At 34.4% G+C, this 26,982-nt stretch overlaps 2 protein-coding genes across 2 annotated transcripts in view; one reads left to right on the top strand and one right to left on the bottom strand.

Annotated features, from left to right (window-relative positions):
* Positions 1-2,040: 2,040 nt before the first annotated feature.
* LOC129002196 (von Willebrand factor A domain-containing protein 8) overlaps positions 2,041-26,982 on the top strand; it is an 87,186-nt gene continuing 62,244 nt past the window's right edge. The window contains exons 1-6 of the mRNA XM_054429833.1: positions 2,041-2,242; positions 5,890-5,970; positions 6,879-6,944; positions 7,831-8,006; positions 8,777-8,944; positions 10,170-10,334. Of these exons, the coding sequence (XP_054285808.1) occupies positions 2,125-2,242; positions 5,890-5,970; positions 6,879-6,944; positions 7,831-8,006; positions 8,777-8,944; positions 10,170-10,334 (774 nt within the window). The 5' untranslated portion in view covers positions 2,041-2,124. The remainder of the gene's footprint in view (positions 2,243-5,889; positions 5,971-6,878; positions 6,945-7,830; positions 8,007-8,776; positions 8,945-10,169; positions 10,335-26,982) is intronic.
* On the bottom strand, positions 10,685-15,842 carry LOC129002198 (uncharacterized). Its single transcript, XM_054429836.1, has 3 exons — positions 15,756-15,842; positions 13,681-13,820; positions 10,685-11,388 (listed from the first exon to the last, which is right to left on the bottom strand). The coding sequence occupies exons 1-3, from the start codon at positions 15,774-15,776 to the stop codon at positions 11,175-11,177; spliced, it is 375 nt and encodes a 124-aa protein (XP_054285811.1). The 5' UTR covers positions 15,777-15,842; the 3' UTR covers positions 10,685-11,174.

Genomic DNA, 26,982 nt, shown 5'->3' with positions numbered 1-26,982 from the left:
AAATTTAGGATAATCTGAGGACTTTAAAACATTGCATGAATAACGATAAGACACTTAGTACCTAAAATGTTTACACTGTAGGCTAAATTGTATTCTTTAATAGGACAACAGCCTAATTATTTCTGAATATTATAGTAGGTAGCATTGTAGTTCTGATAGGGTTATAGGTAAATATGACGCAGTCATACCGATATCATCGGTCAACGACTTAGACTTCAAGTATCCAAGTAAGTTAGGTCTGCTTGAGTTTTAAGGCCAAAATATTATCATAAGTTATAAGTTAGCTGATAAGCACCAATTTCTGTGTCTGTGAAATTTTGCGATGCCAGCTTATTTTTTCCTCAAATTAAGTGGGCCTATTCGTACGATCTTATAATACATGAAAACAACCTTAACATTTTTCTAAGGCACAGAAGACTTTCATTTTAAGGTATTTTAACCCTCCAAGTGTCCATAGTAATGGTATTAATGTCCGCCCATTTATTGCGCAATCGCAGGACTTTATTAAAATGTACCTTATGTAAATGTAACTGAAAAACACTCTAAAGTATACTTTTTTATATATCATATTGTTTGGAAAATTATGGGCTTCAATGTTATATATAGCCTAAAACATGACAAAAAAAATTTTCTAACACTTTTGCGGGGTTATTATTTTTCAAATTTATAAAATAAATAAAACAATTTTATGTTTGCGCTTGATAAATGTTTATAATTCATAGGTCTACAAATTTTTTAAATAGCCACTTTGTTCAAAATTTTACGAGGATTCCAAAAATATAGTAATATAAGGAAGTAGGTTTGCAAATAAATAAGTTATGGGTGAAAAACAGATTTCGTACATTTAGCGTTAGCTAGCCTAACCATAGCTAGGAATCTGGCGGATGATTTACATCAATATCACTACATCATCAACCAGCCCTTCAAAATCACTTAAATCTTCTCATAATGCACCACGCATCTCACAACATTTTATTTTTAACACTAAAACAATGATAAACGTAATAAAACACATCAGTCATCGGTGCGAGGTTAACCAAGTTGTTTACAAATACGCACGTCATCTGTCTGCTACAATATATTCGGAATTAAAATGAAAAGCGTCTAGTAACAGACATCAGGAGAAAGCTTAGAATCTGCTGAATACAACGATACCAATCTCGATCCAGTTCAATCTGATTCAGTCGGTGCCAGAGCCTTTGCCGTAAACGATGTTTGTATGTCGCAAAAGCGAAGCGACGCATAACACCACGGCGGGTGTGTTGTGCGTCGATTACGCGACGCTTAACACTCCGAGGGTTAAAGATGGACTGCTTCTCTGGTGGAGTAATACCAAACGGGGGCACGACCACTGGCAACGATTACATTTCAAATGGTCAGTCAGTCACTGTCAAACAACCTAGGCCTTATTTTTTCTGTAACCCCCTGAAATATCACTGTACAGCGCTTTGCAGAGTTAGGTTAGGTTTATTATGATCATTATGTTATTATGATAAAACCTTAACTTAATATGTATTTAAGATGTAAAAGATCTTACCTCAACAATATCAGGCTATCCATAGAAAAGTTGTCCACGGCGGCGTTTTTTTTTCTGAATTGCTGTACATAATCGGTGAGCACAGCGTCATCTTTAAGGAGCTTGACAATTGCTCCAAGTCTTATCTAACTTAAACTTCATCGTCGTGTCATCAGATAAATGTTTACTGCAAAGAATCAATACTAAACAGTTTCGCAATAATTATCGCATACTAATTATCGCAATGATTACAAATAAACATTTTTACCAACAAACTAACAAAGACGAGACACTATGAAAACAAAACAACACGCCGTGCAGACGACACCGACACCAGCTTACAGCAGACTAGCAGACAGCAGACGCGTTTGGCAAGGAGGCGCAGTGGTGGGGGAAGGCGCGCTGGTGGGCGGTGTTACGGTAAACAACGGTTCGTTAGATTTTGTGTCTTATTTAAACAAATCCTTGTTTAAAACACATAGGCTATTCAATGTATGACAACTTTATTAGATTAAAGTGTTAATTTGTAAATCATATTATTAAAGCTTAGTATCTTAGTTCAATTATTACACCTAACCACTAAAATTTATGATACTGCAAAAATAAACATGATAAGCCGTAATATTGCTACAAGGAGACTGTCAGTTTTAAATAAAATACTTAGTACTAGTGTTAGACATACATGTGCTGGAGACCTGAAACGTCAGTACTCGACCTCAACTAAAGGTAAGGTAATATCTTATAGAGATATTGTTACAATGCTTTTAATTTACATGGGCATATATTGGTGGGGGGGGGGGGCAGTGGAGCGGATGGGCCATGGACGCCCTAAGAAAAACCTTTTTTTAAAACCAATATGCTCTGTAAGGTTTTAATGCATTTATGCGCATAGCATGCATATTTGAACATTCGACTGGGACAGTGCCGTCATCCTGTGATCAAGCTTCTAGTATTTAGGTCACAAATTGTGGATATTTATAGGCACTGTGGATGCGATTCTCCCTGGTGTGTATTAACGTCCGCATTAGTAAGTAATGTTAGAGTAAATGGAGACGTATCGGAAGACTTTGAGGTGAACACGGGTGTGAGGCAGGGAGACGGGGTATCTCCATTGCTGTTCAATTTAGCCATAGAAACAGCCCTTCAGGAGATAAGAAAGACAGAAGTAGGGATTAAGATAGGAACAAACATAAACTTGCTAGCTTTTGCAGATGACATAGTATTAATTACACATAATATAGAAAGAAATGAAAGATGTAACAAAAATGCTTATTGAACATACAAGAAAAATGGGGCTATACATAAATGAAGAGAAAACCAAGTTTATGACATGTGGAAGAAAACAAGATGATGACCAACCAAGATACCAAAATAACAACTACATTGAAATTGAACAGTATAAATTTAAGATAGTAACAAATTTCAAGTATTTGGGAGTCATCCTCACTAGCGATAATGATGAAGAGCTAGAAATACAAAATAGACCTAGCACAAAAAAGTTTTTCGGCCTGTCACAAGATACTAACTTCAAAAATAATATCCCACACCACCAAACTCAGGATTTATAAGACAATCATCAGACCAGTTCTCCTGTATGGTTCAGAAAATTGGATCTTAAGCAAGAAATCAGAAAGGAAAGCTATTGTATTTGAGAACAAGATTTTGAGGAAAGTGTACGGACCGATTTTTGAGGATGGACAATGGAGATCGAGACATAATTGGGAACTAAGATAATTGGGGACTAAGAAAACAAGATGATGACCAACCAAGATACCAAAATAACAACTACATTGAAATTGAACAGTATAAATTTAAGATAGTAACAAATTTCAAGTATTTGGGAGCCATCCTCACTAGCAATAATGATGAAGAGCTAGAAATACAAAATAGATTAAACCTAGCACAAAAAAGTTTTTCGGCCTAGTGTTTTTTACAAATCGGTGTTACAACCCATTAACATTAGATAAAAAAAATTTCAGCACAATGCTCCTAGCTCCTGTAAAGCCGCTTGATAAGTTACAATACAAATCATCCACTCATGTGATGTAATGCCATCTCCATAATCACCTGACGACTTCAATGACTACTTTTTTGATACACTAGTAGATGATTGATTTAATCTCCAAAATACCTCATTTACTACACAGGCGGATCCAGCGGATTTAAGGATCCAGATATTGTCGCTGAGGTACGGAGCAGAAGACTGAGATGGGCAGGGCATATTCTGAGAAGAGATGACAACTCCCTATCAAAGAACATCTTGACGAATAACCCAGAAGGTAGAAGACCCCTTGGAAGACCGAAACTTAGATGGTTCGACCAAGTGGAGAAAGACCTGAGGAAGCTAGGGAGAAGGAAGGAAGATGCAAGAAGCAGAGACCTATGGAGGCAGTGTGTTGGGGAGGCCAAGTACCATCTAGGGTACCAGTGGCCACAGCAGTAAGTAAGTAAGTAAGTATTAGTAAGTAATACGACTATCTGCAGTACTATCCTGATAATTGGACCAATTCGTTTATCACAAGGAAAAATTTGGTTTGGATTCCACTATAAACTGTAGGTCCCTTAGTTGCCATTGGCTGTATGGGCTATTAATTAACAGCTGTGACTAAGAAAAATATCAACCTTAGTCACTAACAAGACTACAAGATCGCGCCACTCACATTTGGGTTAAAATGCACATAGTGCCGTCCTCATCTTAAATAATTAATAATTGATAAATTCTAAAATATATTTCCAGCTTTTAGACATCTAACGCATATTTTAAAGCGTTTTAGGCCTACATTAACTTATAAAGGTGAAGAAGTTGTCCTCAGACCCCTGGGCGATGGAAGAAAGTTTCTGCGGGTGCTCCTGTTAAGTTTTAGTTTACAGTATTGTCTGAATTTTCCCTTTAAGTAGCTTTTACAAGGGAGTTTCTTATATCACGAACACAGTAAGTAATATTTAAAAGGGTGGGATTAGAGAAGAATTTGTCATTAAACTAAATGCAAGAAATACCGGTACGGTACTTTCCTCTTAAAGGGAACATTACTGTAAGTAGATTGGTTTGTTTGCCTCAACAGGATTGTTTTATTGTAGAGTAGAAAGCATGGTTTTTGTTCTTTCTAACTTAAGTTTGAGTTTTTTGCATGGTTTGCACTGTATGATATGCTACTTATTTTATAATCTAAGTATTTTGACGATTGCAATGCATGTTATATGACGTTAAAAGCAATAAAGACATTTCATTTCATTTCATTAATTTTTAACTAGGCCTATGATTTCTTTCGATATAGGCACCAATATTTTATTTTTTATTCGATATATTGATATTAACAAATTGAAACTTATATCAGCTGACAACTACAAAAAATAAATAAATAGTGTTTAGTGTCAACAAACAATAAGAAAAAAATTCTATTGAAATGAAACTGTTCTAAACTAACCTAACTAACCAAACTTGCTGTAACATTTCAAAATTCCGTTTGATAGCCTGTTCCCCATATATGCCCTTTCTGTTATCAAACGGAACTATGAAACGGAAACTTAGTCTACAGCAAGTTTGGTTAGTTATGTTAGGTTAGTTTTAGAATAGTTTAATTTCTTCCAATATAGGCTATTATTTTTGCCTATTTTATTTTATTTTGCTTCCAACGGTCCAAACAAACCAATTTACAATTATTTTTTTATGGCCTAAACAGGATTAGTTCTTAATCCTATTCTCTAATACCAGCTATAACTCAATAACTCGGTTATTGAACCTAGTTTAACTTAGAAATATATTTTGCTATACGTCTGTTTTGTCTGTCTGTCTGTAATTTAAATGCGTTTGAAGATATTAAAACAGATGGAATATGGATTGTAAAGGAAAACCAAAATATCAATACATCGAAAAGCAATCATCCATAATAGTTAATGTTTCCCTTAACAGGAAAGTACCAAAATCCCTTTAGTACCTCACTGGTGGCACCTGTAAAGGTTTCGAACGTGTGTTAGAGAAGAGCTAAGTAGGCCTAAGGGGTTTGTCGTAAGGTAATTTTTAGGTCATGCTAGTATTTAAACCTAATTTTGAATACTTTTTACTAAATACTAGCCCTCAATTACCTCCACTCAAAAAAATCACAACCTAATTGGGTCTTAGCACACAACAATTAAACAACCAAAACGGTTAAAACCCCTAAATATATGCAGCATATTAGCCTATGTTGTTTGATTTGAACTTTTTAGTGAAGTTAGAACAATTATAGAATAAAAAGTCTTATAATTCATATTTTGAACATACATTGACTATGGTAAATACGTATATAGTTAGTTTACACTACCTATATATTCAATACATAATAATCTTGTCTACAATTTTTATTATTGATTACAGTAATCATTAATTTTTTTAGGTGAGAAGATTGTTTCTATTGGAGACGTTTCAAAGACGGTTAATCCAGCCAAGCATGCAGAATATGTACCAAGAAAGTATTGTGAGTATCATTTGTTATCATTCAGTCATAGGCCTACTGATTTAGAGGAGATGGGATGACATTCCCCGGAAATGTTACATGTTTAAATTTTCTCATATTTCTATGGGATTTTTTAACGTTCTCAAAATATTTTTACACTATTTTATTTAAGAACGATTTTCAGTTACTAACCAAATATTTACCTACTCCCTGATACCATCTTTAAGCCATTGGAGAAAGAATTAATGCGCTGCCTGCAGCACCCTGACGGCAATTAATTTTACAGAATTTTTAGACTTTTACCCTTAATTGTTATAGAAAGAAAGCCTTAGGTAGTAAAATAATAATTCTTTCTCCATTTCGTACACAGTAACATTGTCTAAAAAAAAGTAGTAAATTGGATTATAAGAACTGTCTCAAATAAAAAATTATAAAGATTATAAAAATAAAAACTTTTAAAACAATTTTTTTTAAGTAAACTTGATTTACAAATTCCTAGATTAATCCAGACACCAAATGACACTACAGGTACCTTACGACAGCTGATTTTGGGTGATATCTCATTTCCATGGCAACACACTTGTTTGTTATTCACAAAAATAAATGAGTATAATATACAAAACAAGAAACATATTCTTTTATAAACATCATAAAAGTAAGAAGAAACAAAAAGGGGGGAAAAATAAATAACTAGTGGTGCTGTGTAACGGTCAGCCACTGGGTCTGCAGCGGCCTTTCGAGTAACGCCCGTAATTCGGCGCCAATGGGTTAAAATCATTTTATTGTTGATCTTTAGATATTGCACAGCTCTAATTTGTACTTGTTGGTTTTAGCATCATGGTGTTAACTAAAACTAACAAGTAAGTATAAGTGATTGATCTTGTTTATAGTTGAAATAAATCTAAGTGATGTATAAAATAATGTTTCAGTATTGGAGCCTCTGTCCCAGGATAACTTACATACTCTGCGCTGGATGATGCAGAAAGACATTTTAGGTAAGCTTAAATTCCGGCATGTTATTCTAAGAGCAACGGACCTCTACTCTATTTGTGCATTAAAAATGCTTGCGTTATTGTTATTGGTAAAGCTGGTAGGTTTTATAGTGTAAGTTTTATAGACAATTACATTTTATTAGATGGTTTAGTTTACCTTACCAGAGGTGATTTAAATCTTGTCTAAATAGTGGCTGGTTTTAAGATAAAAATCTCACTCTCAGGCTTCATTTCAAATGTCATATCCCTCAAGTTGAGATCGTCGGTACACATACAAACACTAATAGTAATGGTAAAGTCAAAACACCAAAAAGGGAAAGACATTGTATAAAACTGGCTATTACAGGACACTATAACTCGGCACAGGTAAATAATCATGGCTTAATCCAGACAATAGCAGGATCAATGACAGAATGGTAAAGTAAACTACATAATTCAATATAATCCTGACCCCCTAAGCACGATGAAAATATAATTCAACTAACATTTATCCTATTTGGTTAGAGAGTGAAACATCTCTTTAAAATGCTAGTGAATTCCTTTTTTAAGGCCTATTACCCCTTTTTTTGGAATTAACACACTCACTCCCATGTGGAGAGAAGCCAGAGATACAGAGGAGTGTGACGGCTGGGAATGAACCTGTTAAAGAAAGTTTTCAACAACAGTGAACGACACCTGCGGTCGTACCGGAGAGTCATAACTTTGGACTCCCACGATTGCGGGAAAACTACAAACATCTCTCATGATCGCAATTAAATCGTGAACATCTCCGATGTCTGTCATTTCTCATATAATGGTAAGCGTTCCCACTCAAAGATTACAACGCTACTGCTAAGGTAAGGTCAATCTAGGCGTATCTGAGCTATATCGTATCAATGATGTGTCGCAGGTCAAGACATGTTTCTCCTGGGTGGGCCTGGGCCGCGTCGCGCAAGACTGGCTCTAGCCTACCTAGAGTTGACAGAGCGGGAGCTGGAGTATGTCGCACTGTCGCGTGACACGACCGAGAGCGACCTCAAGCAACGCAGAGAGATACACTCAGCCACTGCTACTTACTTTGATCAGGTAAAGTACGCTACCATACCATTGGAATGCTTTTTAGTTTGAATAAGGTTTAGCTTATTCAGCCTAAAAAGAAAAACAGTGGTTAATAGTTTTTTATGATTTTATCATCATTAAATTGAACTGTTTGGGTACGGTAGCTAAGTGGTTACAGTGCTTGTTTTCAAATATGAAGATCGCCAGTACGGTTCCAAGCAAGATAATTCTTGGACCCAGATGACTTTTTTGTCTGGACTTTTAATTCATGATGCTATCTAACAAAAAGTCGACGTTAAACGTAAAAAGACTACGTTTGGACAATTCATTATAATAAGTGTTAATAAACGGTATCAGCATTCTGACACATACTTTCTCCCATAAGTTTTGTCAACAACCTTTATCATGTGTAAGCGGTGAGAGTAAATATACGGAAATGGGATTAGTACAATTTTGTTCAGAATTTAAAGGACTACATACTAAATTTTTATCAAAATCGTTCGGGCTATTTTTGAGAAAATCCGATTTTTCCGTTATTTTATGGGGTTTTTATGGGAAAATAGCATAATTTATAATAACTTTTGAAACTACAGTATTGAAACCTCTTTTTTGGGTCCTGGGGGACCCAAAACGAATATATCCACTTAAAACTCAAACTCGAAAATTTTGACAAAAACAATACTTTCTCTATATACTATAGTATAGGGGGAGAAAGTAAAAAGGCCTACACATTTGTTTCACTTAGTACTATTCATATCATTCACATATATTCTTGAATTCTTACGTGTCACTTGTAGAGTGCAGTAAGAGCAGCGGTGGAAGGAAGAGTTTTGGTTCTCCAAGGTATAGAGAAGGCTGAGCGCAATGTTCTACCTGTCCTCAACAACCTTCTAGAGAATAGAGAGATGCACCTGGAGGATGGTCGGTTCTTGATACCAGCCTCTAGATATGACCAGCTGTTAAAGGTAAGCCTATTTAACAATATTTATGTACTCTCTTAGGATTACATACGCTTATTTTTGTATTGTTTCTTTAAAAATGAATACTATTTTGTGTATTATGATAGCATACAAATTTTGTCAAATTACTTTGCTGTTGAATGGTTGAAAATACAGTAAGCAAAATTCACCTGAATTGAATTGGAGTTTGCCCCAAAGATAGATTCGCTTCCAAAATTTAGCCAGTTTTTACCATTTCAATGATGTGTTTACCTTTCGAAGACCATGTTTTGATTTGACGGTCTACTTTGTCCAAGGAAGCCTACTCTCTAATTTTTTTTAAATTTTCCATGTTCAACACTATTACCGAAACCCCGGTCTGACAGGCCCATGGGAATTTTCACAAACCAATGTTGGCAACACTGTTTACTTGGGGGATTCCATCCCCCCAATACCTTCACCCCCTTTTCTTCCCCTGCCTGTCGATATATTGTTTGTTCATTTTTTGTGAGTGCCGTGACCTTGACAGGTTGTCTGTTCATTACATGCCCGTCTCAGAAGCCCAGAGTTAGTGTATTTTAAAGCGGGGTCTAACAGGCCAAGGGTTTCGGTTTGTGTGTTTCTAAGCGGGGTCCATTATTTTCAAATGGGGTCTCACAGACCGGGGGTTTCGGTTAGCGTCAGTCTGGGTAGGGTTTCAGTATTAGTGTTAAAGTCTCAACCACGATTTAATGTGAATACTGATATTTTCATGCATGACTATCCTCAACATGAGTTGTATCAACAGTGATAAAACTTGTATCATCAAGATCATTATCATTGCAATCCAGTTGACAAAAACTATTCCAGAATGTTATCTCTATACATACATTACAGTTGAGTAATAGTGCTGGTAATTAATTACAATATTATAAAAATAAGATTGTCAGCCTGTTAGTGAGTCAATCCAGAAGATATTCGATGGCTCAAAACTCTCCCCAGCTGTCCAGATTTTGGATCATTGGGCATTTAATGAATGGCCAGCCAAAGAATCAGCTGATCTCAGTAAATTAACAATTATATCATCTCCTTTATTAAACACTTTATTAAACACTCATCTTTCACCTTAAAATGTGCATCTTAATGAGTCAGTGTCGTATCCACTTTATTGTTAAACCAACAAGTTTTATCAACAACTATCAGTCTAACAGTCTAAGAAGCTTTAGTTAACAATAACTTTAAGACTTGTGTCACAGTTTGACTTGTGGTTTAGGAGCACGGTGAGGAGGAGATGAAGAAGTGGGGTTTGGTGAGAGTCAGTGAAGACTTCCGAGTGATCGCGCTGGGTCTGCCAGTGCCTGGGTACACGGGTAACCCACTAGACCCGCCTCTGCGCTCACGCTTCCAAGCTCGGAACATATCTACTCCATCGTACCAGGTTAGATAATAAACAATTTGGCAATCATAGTTTGAATGGCGTGAGGATTAAAAATGAACTATATTTACCTTGGTTGCCTCAATTCTGAATGTAGTTAGTGAATTAAATGCATTTTGCTGTGAGGTGTAACATATCCGCACTAAATAGTGTAAGAAGACTTTGGAGACACTGCACCTCACGCTAAATGTATATAGGTCACAAAACTAATCTTCGTTTGCAAACTGAGACCACCATAAAGGTAAACATTAATTAACATTGTCTTTTGGAACTTGGTCCACAGATAAATTACAAAGATCATATTTTTATTTTGAGCAACCAAATGGTGGAATTCTAATGAAGCGATGAACAGTTTAAGTAGTGTTTTTTAATCGAATAATTATTCCAATAAAGTTGGTAGTGATTTGTTAGTCTGTGGAGTGTGGAGACATGCAAGCAGCTAGATTTTTCAATTAAGATGAGCCTAAAAGCTTTTCACAGAAATCCCTGTGAAGATTGTGTAATTGAAAATCCATTTTGTTAGCACAATTGCGTTTTGTTGAAATCATTATGTCTTCAAGAATGCAGATGATCATGATTTTGCCTATATCACTGGATTTTATCTTGTATTAAAAGTTCTTTATTTCAAACTTGTATTGATTGTCAGTAGGATATTTACTTTTTCAAAATTTTATTATCAATCTATGCATTTAAGTTTCATTACCCTTTTTTAATTGTTGAAATAACTAAACTTTGGTTAACCAGAAATATATATTTAGAACAATAAAGTTTCTATGTTTTACTGTGAGGCAGAAAATAAGACACGTAAATGATAGAACTGTTTTTGCCGGGTGGTCTGTATGTTTAGCATGGTAATGCTTTGCGAAACATTTGGTAAAACCAGAAGAGGTTGAACTGTCCGAGGCCAAATTCACATGGTTGGTGAACCGTGATGTAGCCCAGAGGGTCTTTCAGTGCTTCCCTGACCATCTCCCTTAGCTCTTCCTTGCATTTCAATTGCTTTTCCATCAGTTTTTCCTTAGTTGTTAATTTCATCCACGTCATAACAATGTTGTACCTGGAAGTAAGCAATACAAAAATTATTTGAGGCTGAGTAGTATTCAACTGAAAATGTGCAAAAATATCTTTGAGGCCACAAAATAAAAAAAAATAAAAAAACTTATCATCCGAGCATCAATATCTCAATCACAGTTAGGAAAAGTAAAACATTGAACAGTTATGTTTAGACACCTTGTTTCTTTTGTTTATTTGACTTGAAATAATTCTTGTAAAAAATAAGATTTAGTAGTTAAAATAGTTATTGATACACACTCACTTATATTTGGATAGATAAGGTCAAATACAGGTCAGCTTGAGGAAGAACAATTGACACTATAGGTCGGCCGCTTAGAAAACGACCTCCTCCAGCATTGGTTTAGCATTAGCGCGCAGGTCGTTTTCTAAGCGGCCGAACTATAGTAGTATTTTCCCTTGAGTCCATTGTGCTCACTTGGAGCTGCTCAGGCAGTACTTCTGGCTCTACTATCTATGTGCAATCTTTTTAAATTGAAGAAAATATAAAAATAATTAAAGTGTTTTAATCATCTGTTCATTTTGATACCAAATTTGAAATGAAGTGAATTTTTAAGTTATTATCTAACACTATCACACTAATACCTTTTTAAGATTCATAGGTTCTCATTGAATGAGACTATTAGTGCGGTTATATGGTTCCGCCTCGCTCTGACTTAAGTTTTACCATAATTCTGTGTATCACACAAGTAAGAAGACTAAGTGATTGAGGTTTTGCTAGTGATTGAATGCTGACAAAAATTTTTTACTCTTTCTTTAGTAACGTGACTTAAGTACAACTCTCTCATTTAAAATTGTATCTCGATTGCAGCGATTTATCTCCCTACTAGTAATTTATTTATACCAGTATTCAACAACTCAGATCATGTATTCATACACGGAAAAAGAAGACCTTAGATATTGTAACACATGCATAATTCTCACATAGTAATATCCAGCTTTCCCCTAATTACTTCTAACAGAAAACCTCTGGGCTCATGAGAAAATATTTAAATGTGGCTCTAAACTTAATGTATTGTATATTGTCCACACTTGGTTAGACAGCAATAGTTGACTGAACTGAGTTGTATATTTTGTATTTGGTCACACTATGACTTAAAACTTGATTCTTGTCGCAATGAATTCATCGGAAACTCAATACAAACGTTTTTGAGGCCACCCAAACAAAATGGAGTCTACTTTACTTCTCTATTGTACTTTACAAGAAAAACTTGTTAATTTGGGTTAATTGGGGTTACAAGTCGTACAAATCAAAGAAATAAAAAAATTGAAATTTTGAAATTTGAAAAATTGAAAAAAAAAATGATTTTGTGACCGTCTTGGCTGAATTTACTGTATTATATTACTGTATTTATATTATGTATATTACTAAGTAATGGAGTGAAAGTGAATGCTTAAAATTATCAAATGCCGGGATTTATGTATGTCGGCTGCTCTAACGCTGTACAGCCTACGACAAGTGGCTGTGGTAGTTAGTGGGTACATTAACTGTTCAGTCTAGTGAAGGCGCTAATGACTGAGACTGGCCACAACTAAGGAATTACGGAGCCGTAAACACTTGTATTGATGTAATCTATGGGAAATAAGGCTTCTGGCCAGATGACAATGTTTTTCCGTCAAGTGTCCGGCATTAAATTCCATGTAGCATCGACAATAATGTGGTATTAAACAGCATGCAACGGAAAAATTTTCATAGTGGCGTATTCATGACATCCTTACTTAATTTTAGTATATTCTGTTGTCAAATGGTTGTTCAGTTGAAGGATTTACTATTGGATACTGGAGTATGCATCCCATCTATATGGACCAGATGTCGCAAATTTTTTATTTAAAAAGAACATAGTTTTGTGAGCCAGTCACAGAATGCGCAAGTGTCAAAAAATTATATTTTCTACCTTATTTTTGTTGCTGACCAAGTTGATAAGTTAAAACAGTTGCTTTAAGTCATTCCATTACTGTACCTAAAACGTTTGTGTATTTGACAAAAATTAGTAATATTTAGATTAGTAAAATCTGTCAATGCCTCACATCTACTACGACGATTTTGATAAAAAAACCGGCAACAACTTTAACATGGAGATGGAATGTCTACTAGTTGTAACCTTGTCTAGTCAATGTTTGGAGCAAAGTAATTAATTAAGTAAAGTAAAGTAATTGATTAAAGTAGTTAATGAGGTCCGGATTGTTAGGCTTACTGTAATTATATTGCTAACGAGTTGTTTTTTTGCAATATATGAAACACCTGTGAACATGTAGAACTGTTGGTATGATACTTTACCATTCATAGTCATTGTACTCGTCACAGTCTTCTATTTGAGCCCACAAGCGATCACTCCTGTACACTTTCTTGAGATATATCCTCAGCTTCTCTCTCTTCTTCCCAGCCAAAGTCTCGTGCACCAAACATGAAACGAGAAGCTAAACACAAAAAATAAAGCATTTTTCAGAACACTAAATACAGTAGACCCTCTCCTAAATCGGAACCAGACCTAGGTCGGTTAACTCAAACGGTCGGTTAAAATGTGCAATCCCTAAAAACTAAAAAAATGAAGTGCTATTCATTTGGAATTATATATAATCACAATTCTGAAGCTGTGCTTGCTTTATTTACAGAATAAACTACACTTAACTCCTTTTTTTCCTAAGTATCGATAGAAAAGTCACATATAAACTCAAAACAGGGCAAAGTCAAATACTTTCAGTGGAATACATATTAGGTTAAAATACCAACCAGGTGGCATCATTACTAAATTGATAATGACAATTATATAGTCGTAGGTTAGATTCAACAAAGATTGACGGGTGGCGTCGTTCTGTAATCCAGCTACTAGGAGGTCACGAATTGTGGATATTTAAAGGGATGCAATGTGAATGTGATGCTCCCTGGTGTGGATTAACGTCCGCACTAGTGAGTGCTACGACTATCCGCAGTACTATCCTGATAATTAGACCAATTTGTAAATTACAAGGAAAAAATTTGGTTCGGATTCCACTATAGTAGGTCCCTTAGTTGCCATTAGCTGTATGGGCTATTAACTAACAGCTGTGTCTAAGGAACATGTTGGCCTTAGTCACTAACAAGACTACAAGATCGCGCCAATCATCCTACACTCATCCTTCACTCATATTTGGGTTAAAATACGCACATAGTGGCGTCCCCATCTTAAATAATTGATAATTGATCAAATTGATAATTCTTATTTTAATACCTTTGGCAATATTAATTCATGGTTTCCAAATCTATGGTAATACTGTACAAAACTTGTCGTAGAAATTAAAGATACAAGCAACCATTTCGCTGCGAGACAGGATTTCTATTTTTAGCCTGTATAGTTTGGCGTATTGTTCCCATCACCGACCGTGGAAGCGGAAATGCCGAGATTCCTAGAAAGCAGCGGTTAAACCGAACTGCGCTCAAAACAAGGTGGGATAAAACAAACTGTAATATTTTATGAGTGAGGGCAGGGGTCTACTGTATCAGTATTTATCATTTAAGGTTCTTGCACATCACGGTTAAAACTTTGAAACCGTGAATGAGCTGTTAATTTTCTCAACTATGAAAAAAACTTGGTTTGAGCCTTTAAGCCAGCATTTTATAGGTATATATATGGGCCAATTTTCAGTAAAAGTGATGGTTTGGAATTGTTTTTGTGATACGGTAGTGACTTTGGATTAAATATCGATTTATGAATCCCTTTTGCTCAAGTGAAATTGTGATCATCACTACAAAATTTTGATCTTACAAACTTTGAAGACAGTTTCTGTAATTACAATATTATAAAAAAAGATTCTGAAATCATACAAAAATTAAACAACTTCCTCCTGAACTCAATTGTTGGATTTATTCAGAGCCAACATAATATTTGGTGGTTTACCAGTTGATAAAATAATAGGAAAACTGTTCTATATTACTTCATACTTTTCTACTGTACTTTCTGAACTAAATTGTATATAAAAGGTATGTCAGCGTGTTTTTTTGTATTGCATTTTTTTGTCAAGCAATATTTATTGGAGCAAAAAAACTTGTTTGTTTGGTAATTCAACCAATTCTTTACTATTTTGTCGTATAAAAACTCGCAAAAGCAAATGTTATGTACTAAAAAGTAATTATGTAGTACAGACAATTTTTGACTCCCACCATACTAAGTGTCTCAGTTAATTTATTTTGGTTCTTTAGATGAACAATGCTGGTGAGGAATTATTGATTATTTAGGTTTACAGTAACAAATACCAAACACAAATATTTGGTAAACTATACTAAATTTGTAGCTTTACAAAACAATTCTTTTAACACAAAAAGTAATATATAATTCGATAAATAAAATAAAATCAATTTATATAAGAATATATTACCAAAACTATCAGGTATTTCATGACGGTGTAGTTCTAGTAACACGACTAATGTTTTACAACACAAACAGATTACAACCGACAGTTATTAATCGACAACTGTCAAAATAAACCATTTACATGAAACTCATCATCTGGCAATCACTAAATATGACCTTAACATGTAGTTTTCGTTAAATTTGTGACTTTCCACACAAGTTTTATTACATGTGTTTTATTGCATGTTGTGTGTTTGTTGCATTAAAAACCCCTTTTTGTAATACATCCATGTTTCTCAAATGGTTAATTAATACAACCGCCGCAGCAAACCTACAGACTAAGCGAATTTCCATTTGACTGATTGGATTTACACTGAAATGTCTACTTAAAAATATAACAATTTATTCCCTATTCAAATAGAATTAGTTTAACAAGTACTTAGGTTTGCTGCATCAGGGAGGGTAACACTTTTTTTTGTAAAATGTTAATAGTTAGTAAGAAATAAAAACATTTTCCAAATTTGATCAAAATATGTTCATAAACAAGCAAACTACAACAGTTTACTTATTCTCCATAAGAATAACATGGGAATATTAAATTTACAATCTTTTTGAATTTTCTCCGAAACCATTAGGCGCATAATAACGCTTCAATATACTAAATTATTTGTTTTTTTAAGCTCTACAAAATGGTTTGGAAAGAAATTGCTAAATTTTATGTTTTTTGGGTCAAAAATGGGAAAACCCTACTTTTACCCCATAAAACCCCCCGTAAACCCCCGTTCCCATGGTCCGATCATGCTGGATCGCGAACTCGTTCGAATAAACGTAGGTTTACACGTTTGTACCAAATTTCATCAAAATCGGATCACTTTTGCTCGAGTTGTCGTGCTAACGGACACATATATATATATATATATATATAAATATATATATATATAAATATATATATATATAAATATATATATATATATATATATGAATTTGAACGGATAGTGTTTTTGGCCTCTAGGGACCTCAAAACAAAAAAAAAATCGGTCCCGCGTCCAGGTCTTACCATGAGTACTACGGTAATAGCTTATTCCCTATATGGGAAATTCGCTAAAAGAGAGTATACCAAAGGGAGATTTACTTCATTCTAAACGTGAATTAAACTGTTATCATTAGAGTAGAGAAAGACAATGTTACTGACCAACAACAATAGAAATAAAGACCAGGCACTTAATGGGTTTTAGGTAACTAAATTTGACAGACAGAAATTTAAGTAAACCTAGTTTAACGAAATACAGTAGACTCCCTCTTATCCGGACACCTTTTAACCGGACATCGGTTTAACCGGACAATTTTTATCAGCACATTGATATAACCGGACTAGATCGGCAGGAAGTGGGCAGTACTGAAAGGACTGTTCTTCTGGGAAAGATTTGAGACCAGTGATCACGTGTCTAAATGCAATGCTCTCATTAATTTAAGTCGAATATCACAGTAAACAGTCCGTTTTAACGAGTTTTTGGGGACGTCGGTTTAAACGAAAAACGTGTTATCCGGACTGGCCTCGGTCCCGAGGAGGCCGGATAAGAGGGAGTCTATAGTATTATTGTTTTCATGTATTAAACTAGTGCTGGCACAGTCCTGGTGAGTGCCAGAGAGAACCTTTTCTGACCCTGGGATTGGTACGGGATTTTTAAGCAGTTCCGGTTTACCCTACGTTACAATGTATATGGGACATAAGCCTATTGGTGGTAAGGTCTAGCGATGGCGGGACAATAGTTATGAGCCGAAACTGAAATCAACACATTGAAAATGCGATTTTAGCAGCATCCATAAACCTCTGTTACGACACAGAAAACACTACTATAACCCAGAATGCTGACTGCGTGGAGCTTGCCTGTCAATTCGTAGGCAGCGCCACCAGCATTGCTATGCTGATGCATTGTATGATGGTGGCGCTGCCTACGAATTGACGGGCAAAGCTCTATGCGGTCAGCATTCTGGGTTATAGTAGTGTTTTCTGTGGTTAAGATCACAATTATCACCTGAGATGGCAGCAATATCCTCAACCACCAATGCCGTTGTGGTTTTTACTTCACACAACATCCATTGAAACTCCGCTAATGAATCGAATCCTCAATGTTTGGCTATTGGCGACGATTATTTAAAAATTTAAGTCTCCCAGTCCTATACAAAAACTAATTCATGGTCTTTTTCCATTTATCAAAACACAAGTACTGTACGGTTTGAAACACACCAAATCTCCGGTTTCCTGGCCAGGATGGCACTTAGTCATTTTATTGATTTCACAGTCACAAACTATTTTACTTGCGATTAATTGAATGTGCATTGACTTAAAATGAGGTTACTAACCTGTTGTCAATCAGTCCTATATTGTCGTCTATAGTTTCAGGGTTAAAACCCCATTTTCAAATCTTTGTCCTTGGCCGCCCTCACGCGAATGTACATGTCTTTGTATTATAAACGTTTTTGTACGTGTTATGTGTATGTGTGAAGTAATTTTGACGACGGCTTGTGCAAGAAAGAGGATATGTTTGACATATGACGACTGAAGAGAAAATTTGAAAATGGGGTTTTAACCCCAAAACTATAGTCATAAAAGACAATATAGGACTGATTGACGACAGGTTAGTAACCTCATTTTAAGTCATTAAATCAATCCTGGAGGCAAATTATGTATAAATTAAATGTGCATTATTTAAGTCTCAATGTTATTAATTTCACTTAGATTTGGATTTGCTTACAAAACATGATAGGAAATAATTGTACTTTAGTAATCAACTTTTTATGTAAACATATTAGTGACAGTTCAAAGGAAGAACTTTAATACAAACAACTGATTGTTATTTTATAGATGATTTAGTAAATATTAGGAGGAAATATGAATAAAACGCACAAAACTGTGTTTTTTTAATGTTTGTTATTTTATTTCCAAAGCAATAAGGTCATGTTTAACAGCTAAAGATATTCCCATCAATCCAGTGAATACAGTAAAATGATATGAATCTTGATTGGTACTTGAGTTTTCTAGTAGACCGTATAAATTGGCATTTTAGCGTCACAGACACAATGATAGACAGACATACAGACAAAAAACAGGCAAACAAACAGAAATTGAGATAAGACTTGTTTTGGCTTTGAAACGTAAAAATATGCAAAAATGTAATGATTCCACGCAATATACAGACAAAACTGTAATTTTATTTAGATAAGATAATTATAAATGATTTACTGCAGATGTAAATGGCCTTTGAGCTTCTACAGCTTGACTTTGACATTTGTGCAGTTTAATGAGAAAAGTTCTTGTCGCAGATTGTTACGTGTTTATCAACTGTTTGTAGTTTGTACAATCCTGGAGAGTGGTTAAGCATTCTATTAAAACTTGTCCATCTGCAGACTCTATATTACATTTAAATACCTTTTGTAAGTAAATAAGTTGCTGTAACACTTATAAATTGGTAAAATGACAGAGATATGTAATACATTCATGACTTGTGGTTAATTTTTTTTTTTTTAGTTTTACAGGGTGTCTAGTAAGTAAACAGCCAGCTCTGGGACATGATTAGGTTGAAAATAAAGCAAAAATTAAAAATTAAAAAGATTGTTTGGAAAAATATTAAGATCAAAATGATTTTGGAAAAATACAAAATGGCAGTTATCTGGTTAAAAACCCATTTTAGAACAAATGCATTCTTGATTTGCTTTTTATTACCGATAGACTACTTATTACAGATATAACAATTTCCTAGAATTTTCCGTTTACTTATGAATACTTACTTACTTGAATACTTGAATTCTGCATTGTTGACCGACAAAGTCGGAATAGATTGCGTCACATATAATAAACACTACTATTTACATAAAAACTAACTAAGATGGCGGCGGGTTGCCAAAAAGTGGTGCTTCGTCCAGCTCACTTAGTGAGTATAGAGGTCTGCCCACCAAATAGTCTCTCAGGGTGTCCTTGAAGGCCCTAATGTCCAGCTCGCGCACTTCAATTGGAAGCGTGTTATAGAGCTTACTTGTGTAGTAGGGGTAGCCCTTTTGAGTCCAGGCTAGTCGGCATCTAGGTAGGTCAAGGAGATGGCCATGTCGTGTTTGATAGGAATGCTGGTCCTCACGTCGAGCAAGTTTTGTCGAATTTTCTTTAAGTAGCACCATGCTATTTAATACGTACTGGCTATAGATGGTCAGAACCTTTAGGTCTTTGAAGATAGGTCTACAGTGGTCACGATGTATGGGGCACCTTATACAGGTACTTTATTGCGTACCCAGATTCATAACACTCTAGGTTTGATTATTCATGTCCTTGCAATCACCAAATGCTGGTGAACCATATGCTGGTGAAGTTACATGCCTCAGCATTCCCAAAGTAATAGACAATATAGGTGATTTTTCATGCCTTAGTGTGAACAGCATACCCTAAGTGTTAAACATACATGTGATTTTTAGTACTCGGCTTGAAAGTAATTGATATGTTTGTGATGTTTTATGCCTCAGAATTCCCAAAAGACACCATTAGGAGATGATATTTAATGTCTTCAGATTTCCCAATGTGAAGATTAAGACAATACCTAAATAGATAAGGTAAACCTGTACCTGTATGTGAATAGGTAAAGTTTCATGCCTTATTCAAAGTGATGAAGATACTTGTGACGTTTCCTACTCAGAATCCCTTAAGTCAGTGCTCGATTTGCGGCTGAACGGTGTTCCGGTACCTCTATTTTGGAAAGAGAAAAATACTGGCATAAATAGTAGGACATCAATGGGTACTAATCACATTAAATAGGCTACAGTTCCGGCACCTTATCTATATATTAATTTGAAACTGTTTTTCTTTGTGACAGCTAATTTGAGAGAACGGCTGGGCGTAGAAACTCGGTAGGGGTCTCTAAAGAAAGGTCTTGGTCTGTAGATGAGCCATCAAAAGAGAAACGTGGTAAATTCCCAGCCCCAGTGGCCTTTAAATTCCCATCCCATGTTATTCTTATGGAGGAAAAACGGGTTTTTGTTACAGCTAATTTCAGAGAACGGCTGGGTGTAGAACCTTGGTAGGGTTCTCTATAGAAAGGTCTTGGTCTGTAGATGAGCCATCAAAAGAGAAACGAGGTAAATTCCCTTGGGGCTCTGCCCCAGAGGCCTTTGAAGTTCCCTCTTCAGATTTGTTTACATTGCGACCATATGCATACATTTTCACTACTCTTTAATGAAAGAGCTGTTAATATTTAAATTGTGATTTATTGAATGTGTTAAAATGAAGTATTTGCAATGATTTTTTTCAGATTTTAAAATCAATTTTCTTTTGCATCGTGTCATGTTTTGCAATACTGTATAATGTTCTATTACCAAATCAGTGGAAAATATCACAGTAACTCTTAAGATTATTTCTTATGAAGTTAACTTATATCTATTGTATGGGTTGGTTTCTGCATTTTTTACCACTTCTTGGATATTGTACTTAGGCGTGTTGTACGTAGACGATATTCTTTGGCGTATTACATCTGGGATACTTGGGTTGGTGTAATTATTACAATGGAAAAAAGCAAGAAATTCCTGACAATTTGATATACAAAAAATATAACTGAATTAACCCTTTCAGTGCTAGGCCAATAATTCATATTTTGTAAGATTTTTTTGCCTTTTAGCGAATTTCCCTATAGGGAAGTAGCTATTACCGCAGGTGGCACGGTAAGACCTAGACTCGGGACCGATTTACTTTTTCATTTTGATGTCCCCAGAGGCCAAAAACACCATTCGTTCAAATTTTTATATATGTATATATATATATATATATATATATAGATTTACATATATATATATACGTCCGTGAACGCGATAACTTGAGTAATTTTTGTCCGATTTTGATGAAATTTGGTTTAAAGGTGTAAAGCGGGATAAACTTGAATGAGTTCGCGAACCAGCACGATCGGACCATGGGAACGGGGCTTTACGGGGGGTTTTATGGGGTAAAAATTGGTTTTTCTCACTTTTGACCCTCAAAACACAAAATTTCCCAATTTATCTTTAGACCTTTTTAAAGAGCTTAAAAAAACAAATAATTTAGTATATAAAAGTATTTTTGTTCGATTATTAGTAACGGAGAAAATTTAAAAAATTGTAAATTAAAAATTCCCATGTTATTCTCATGGAGAATATTGTCAAATGTTGTAGTTTGCTTGTTTATGGATATATTTTGATCAAACTTAGCAAATTTATTTATTTTGTACTAAGCTATCAATATTTTACTCAAAAACACACTTTATTAGTTTCCTTGTAGCAGCAAACCTAGGTACTCGTTAAACCTTATGTTATTAAAATATATTTCACTGAAAATAAATTCAGACAAATGGAAATTCGCTTAGTCGGCAGGTTTGCTGCGGCGGGGGTATTAATTCCATTACCCGTTGTTGAATTTTAACTGTCATGTTGTCACTATTTTATTAATTAGGCTAATTTTGAATAATAACACAATAAGAAAATATATAAGAAAGATAAATCCCGGTATTTGTAGTAAACATCAAATAAAACTTAGTTTTTGTTGTAATTTTCCTGGTTTTCCTATACATTTTTATGTTCTGATAGCATTATTTGAAACCGAAATCTCACAAAATCAAAAGACATATAGTTTACAATGTAATATTGAATTTAACCCTGATTTAGTTGGACGAGGTTATTGTAATATAGCAATTTTAGAGAAACTAATGTTTTGCAGCAAAGTCTCAGGAACACATTTACTATTACTAAAACTAAAAGATTGCATCTAAATAGTCCGTGACTAGCTCGTGCTGCTACCTAGTAACGCATTGAACAACCATCTGCAGCGCCATCTGTTCGCAATCGGTGGGGACTGCTTAAATACCGGGTTTTGACTCCCCAGTCTTCAAGCACAGATAGCCGAGAAGGCTAGGGTGTGTGTCACTTGGCCAGTGGCATTCGTCTGCTCGGGTTCGAATCCTGTCCTGTGTGGCAAATAATTGGTGACCTGTGTGTTTGTAGCGATATACTACAACCACTGGGGCATAGTGAGGTGTTCATAATCCTTGGTTTAGACATACACCTCGAAATCATCGGATTGGGCGAATCGCGAATCTTTTAGCTAAGTGGTTGGTAGTGTATCCTATGAACATGCAGGTCACCAATGGCCGTTTTGCTATTTTTTTAAAAATAACCTTCCTCTCTATATCCCTTAGGGTTTTTTTTAAAACAACGATAAATCGTTTCATAGCACTGAAAGGGCATTCACTGAAGGGGGGTTTCATAGCACTGTACTACATTTCTTGAGCAATCATTGAATAAGCCGATTTGCAAACAATGGAAACATAGAAAAGTCATAGAACACAACCAAGTAGAAGAAATAAAAATAATGTTTTTTTTCATTTATAATCGTTATTACAGACAACCTAATGCAGGCTATGCTATATGAATACGGGCTATATGAGTGGGAAACATTTGTAGAAAACACTAAAAAACAATATCAACTTTTGAAAAAAGAGACGATATTTACAAACAAATTTGATTATGTCTATCTGTACACATCGTGAGTATTTCCATATTCTTTGAGTCCACTCTTATAAAGTCATCGGAAATTATGACTGTTATTCGTTTTAAAATAACGCCTGTAATGCTTCACAATTGCTCGAATTCGAGCAACAGGTACACTAGTTTTTTATGAATCGAGTACTGTATTAAGTGATGGTTAAGGTGATTTTTCATGTTTAAGAATTTCCGAAGTGATAAGCACAAATGTGACATTTCATGCCTTCAGCATTCCTAAAGCGATGGACTTGTAGACAATGTTTCATGCCTCTGTAATTTGTTAGTGATGGTGTTTTAGGTGATTTTTCACCACTTCAGATTTTTCATGTCTCAGTATTTCCGAAGTGATAAACACAGGTGATGTTCGACTAGTACAGTACGAGGCACACATATGGCCACATGTTACTTCCCACGGTGCGACATCGTAACAAACTCACTTTGCTCTGACAATTTAGTCGTGTCGATCATAAAATGTATATTGTATTTGCTTTCTCCCTGTTTTGTATCTTTTAGTTGTCAATTATAGTGGTTTCATCACTAGTGTTAGTAGATAACTTTGATAGAAAGGTTTTTAATAAGTTTTACTTAGGTCACTTCAAGCCGTAGTTCTGTATGTTTTTATTGATTTAATTTTTAATCCTCGCTGAGCAGTAGTGTGTTGATGTCGTCTCTTTATTTTTAACTAATTCTATGGTTTACCTTCAATATTATAATTACCAAGAGGAAATATCTATTTTTAAACTTCTGTGTTATCTGCTATTATAGCAAAAGAGGAAAGTTTTAAAAATGTAAAAGCTATAAAAAAAAATATTCAGTCAATGTAAAATACACTTAACCACTATCTGATGTGAAACTCTTACCCAAACAACCTTTTATGATTGAACTGTTAATTAGTAAAATACATTTTTACTTCTTAATTTACTTTTTATGTCTAATATTCACCAACATCGCAAACTTGGATATAGTATATTTTTATTTTGAAAAGATGGTAGTTTCAAACCGCTTTAATGCATTGTAAATTTTATTCCAATGTTTGTATCCTTTACTTTTATTAAATTCCAATATACCATGTAACTTTCGTAGCCATAATAATATTGTAAAATGCATGGTAGATTGCTTTAATAGATTTGTTTCAATTAGCAAAGTCATTTCAGTACAAATGGGAGTCTTGTTATAAAACATGAGAAGTATGAAATGCAAAATTTGTCTCTGCAAGTTGGATGTCTCAATCATACATGCAAGTCTGGATTATAAATAGCCAGAGCTTACTTTATAGAGCCTGGCCCCAGTCAATGGGCCATTGATTTTGTAGTTCTTTCTTCAACTTGGGCCATTTTTCACTTTCACCCCATCTCTTACTGGGTTTCCTTAACAATTCTATTTAGTTTTCTCCCCTTATTACATCTAGTTCTAAGATATGTGTTTGCTTAGAAAAAAGCAATTCTAGATATTTATAACACCAAACTGTGGAAAAAGGGGTTCCCTTTTATTTACTTTTAAAATAAAAGGATGCTTTCTTGATTCTATAAATAATTTCAGTTATGATTTATTAAAATTAATATATACTTTCTTATGATTATCCTTTTTATCATTCACGGTATGCAGGATTTTATCAGAAAGTGTATAGCAAGGACTACCGTGTAGTACTTCAGCTCCCATTATAGGGGTATATTAAAAAAATATAAGATTTCTCAGCAATTTCTTTTGTTCGTGTTTTTTAAAATAAATTAATGTTCATGAAAAGACACAATGACATTTTCTTATAAGGAAAAAAACTAATTAAATTACTTATTAAGGTAAACAGAATCTAGTTTTAATAGAAAAGTTTGTTAAAATTTAGCGTAATTCATAATGTTTTGTATGTAAAATTGAACCTGTTTTTAGCTAATTTCTCATATAAGGAATAAGCTATTACCTATTACCGTAGGTCTCATGGCAAGAACTAGACCCGGGAACGATTTACTTTTTTGTTTTGAGGTCCCCAGAGGCCAAAAACACCATCCGTTCAAATTAATATATATGCGTCCGTTAGCGCAATAACTCGAGCAAAAATGATCCGATTTTGATAAAATTTGGCACAAACGTGTAGACGTACATTTATTCAAACAAGTTTGCAAACCAGTATAATTGGACTATGGGAACGGGACTTTATCGGGGGTTTTATGGGGTAAAAATTGATTTTTCCCATTTTTACCCTAAAAACAAAAAAAAAAAAATCATAATTTCTCTCCAAACTATTTTGTAGAACTTAAAAAAATAAATAATTTTGTATATTGAAGCATTGTTGTATGCCCAACGGCTACGGAGATAATAAAAAAACATTTAAATTTAAAATTCCCATGTTATTCTTATAGAGATTAAATAAACCTGTTTATGGATATAATTTAACCAAATTTGGAAATTTTGTTTGTTTCATACTAAGCTATCAACATTCAATAAAATAACACACCTCAATATCTCCCCTGTAGCAGCAAACCTAAGTACTCACTGAAATTAATGTTATTTAGATAGGAAATAAATCTGACAATTTTCAGGAAATATTTTAGTAGAAATCCAGCCAGGTAAATGGAAATTTGCTTAGTCTGCAGGTTTGCTGCGGCGGGGATATTTTTTAAAGTTTACGGTAAAATGTTGCAAAATATGGGTGATTTATGAAAACATTGGAAATCAATAGAAAACTCATTTTATTATTCATTAAGCTAAAAAAACAACTGTACAGTGTTTGTCACTCTCAAGTCAATAACCAAACAAGAACTAGATAACGGTAGCTCAGCTCTCAATGTAGTATCAAGGATAAACGATTTATTTTATTTATAAACACATCACTTAGACACTTATATGAGGTTGTGTTGGCGAAGTGACGGTTATAAACTATTTAAACATTTGTATCAGAGCTGTTAGGCCAGTCAAATAGTACAATAGAAATCGCTAAAATCGCAAACAAATGGCTAGTTCTGATTTTTTACTATATTGTTAGGACCCCTACCAGTAGTGTATTTCCAAGTTTGCAGCTTCGAAAGACCTGTGCTAACTCCGTAACACTCGAAAAACCGTGTAATTTGTACATATTTTTATTATTTTTAATTATATCTCCTAAACTTTGAGTTTTTCATAAAACATGTAATTTACGTTTTTAAAGAAGATTAAATTTTCTACAATTTGAGACCACAACCACCTCTGTAGGTATAGTGGTTACCAAGATACAACCCTCAAATGATTGAAATTTTTTCGTAAACAGATTCATTTTTATGAGTTGGTCAACATTCAACACCAAAATCGGAGAAAATACTCATTAACGACTTAAATTATTTGGAACAGATGTTTTAGTAAATTCAATTAGCTTTGCTTTAATTTAAGCACAAAACGACGTCTCTCAGCCTGATATTTCTCTCATAAAGCTAATAAATAAAAATAATGGGAAAACTGTATTTTTCTAAAGTCCTTGATTTTTATTAGCTTGATTTATTGCTAGGCTACCTGCTACCATAATAATCCAACATAATTCTACAAGCAAAGTTTGTAAACCAAAATATAGTATTATTTTGGCAAATCACAGGATGATGGGAGACGACTTAAATTTAAGGTCTAGATCCCAGTTACTTGGGAAAAGATAGTAGCATTCCTAAAAAGTTATAAGTAAACTAGATATTACATAAAATATGCCCCATAAGAAAAGCATAGGGGTTTAAAAACATCTTTGTTTT

Source organism: Macrosteles quadrilineatus, unplaced genomic scaffold, assembly GCF_028750875.1.
Source record: "Macrosteles quadrilineatus isolate MER2022 unplaced genomic scaffold, UCM_ALF_1.0 Scaffold_9__3_contigs__length_116548681, whole genome shotgun sequence".
In the NCBI taxonomy this organism is placed as follows: Eukaryota; Metazoa; Arthropoda; class Insecta; order Hemiptera; family Cicadellidae; genus Macrosteles; species Macrosteles quadrilineatus.
This window is presented reverse-complemented; position numbering and strand designations above follow the sequence as displayed.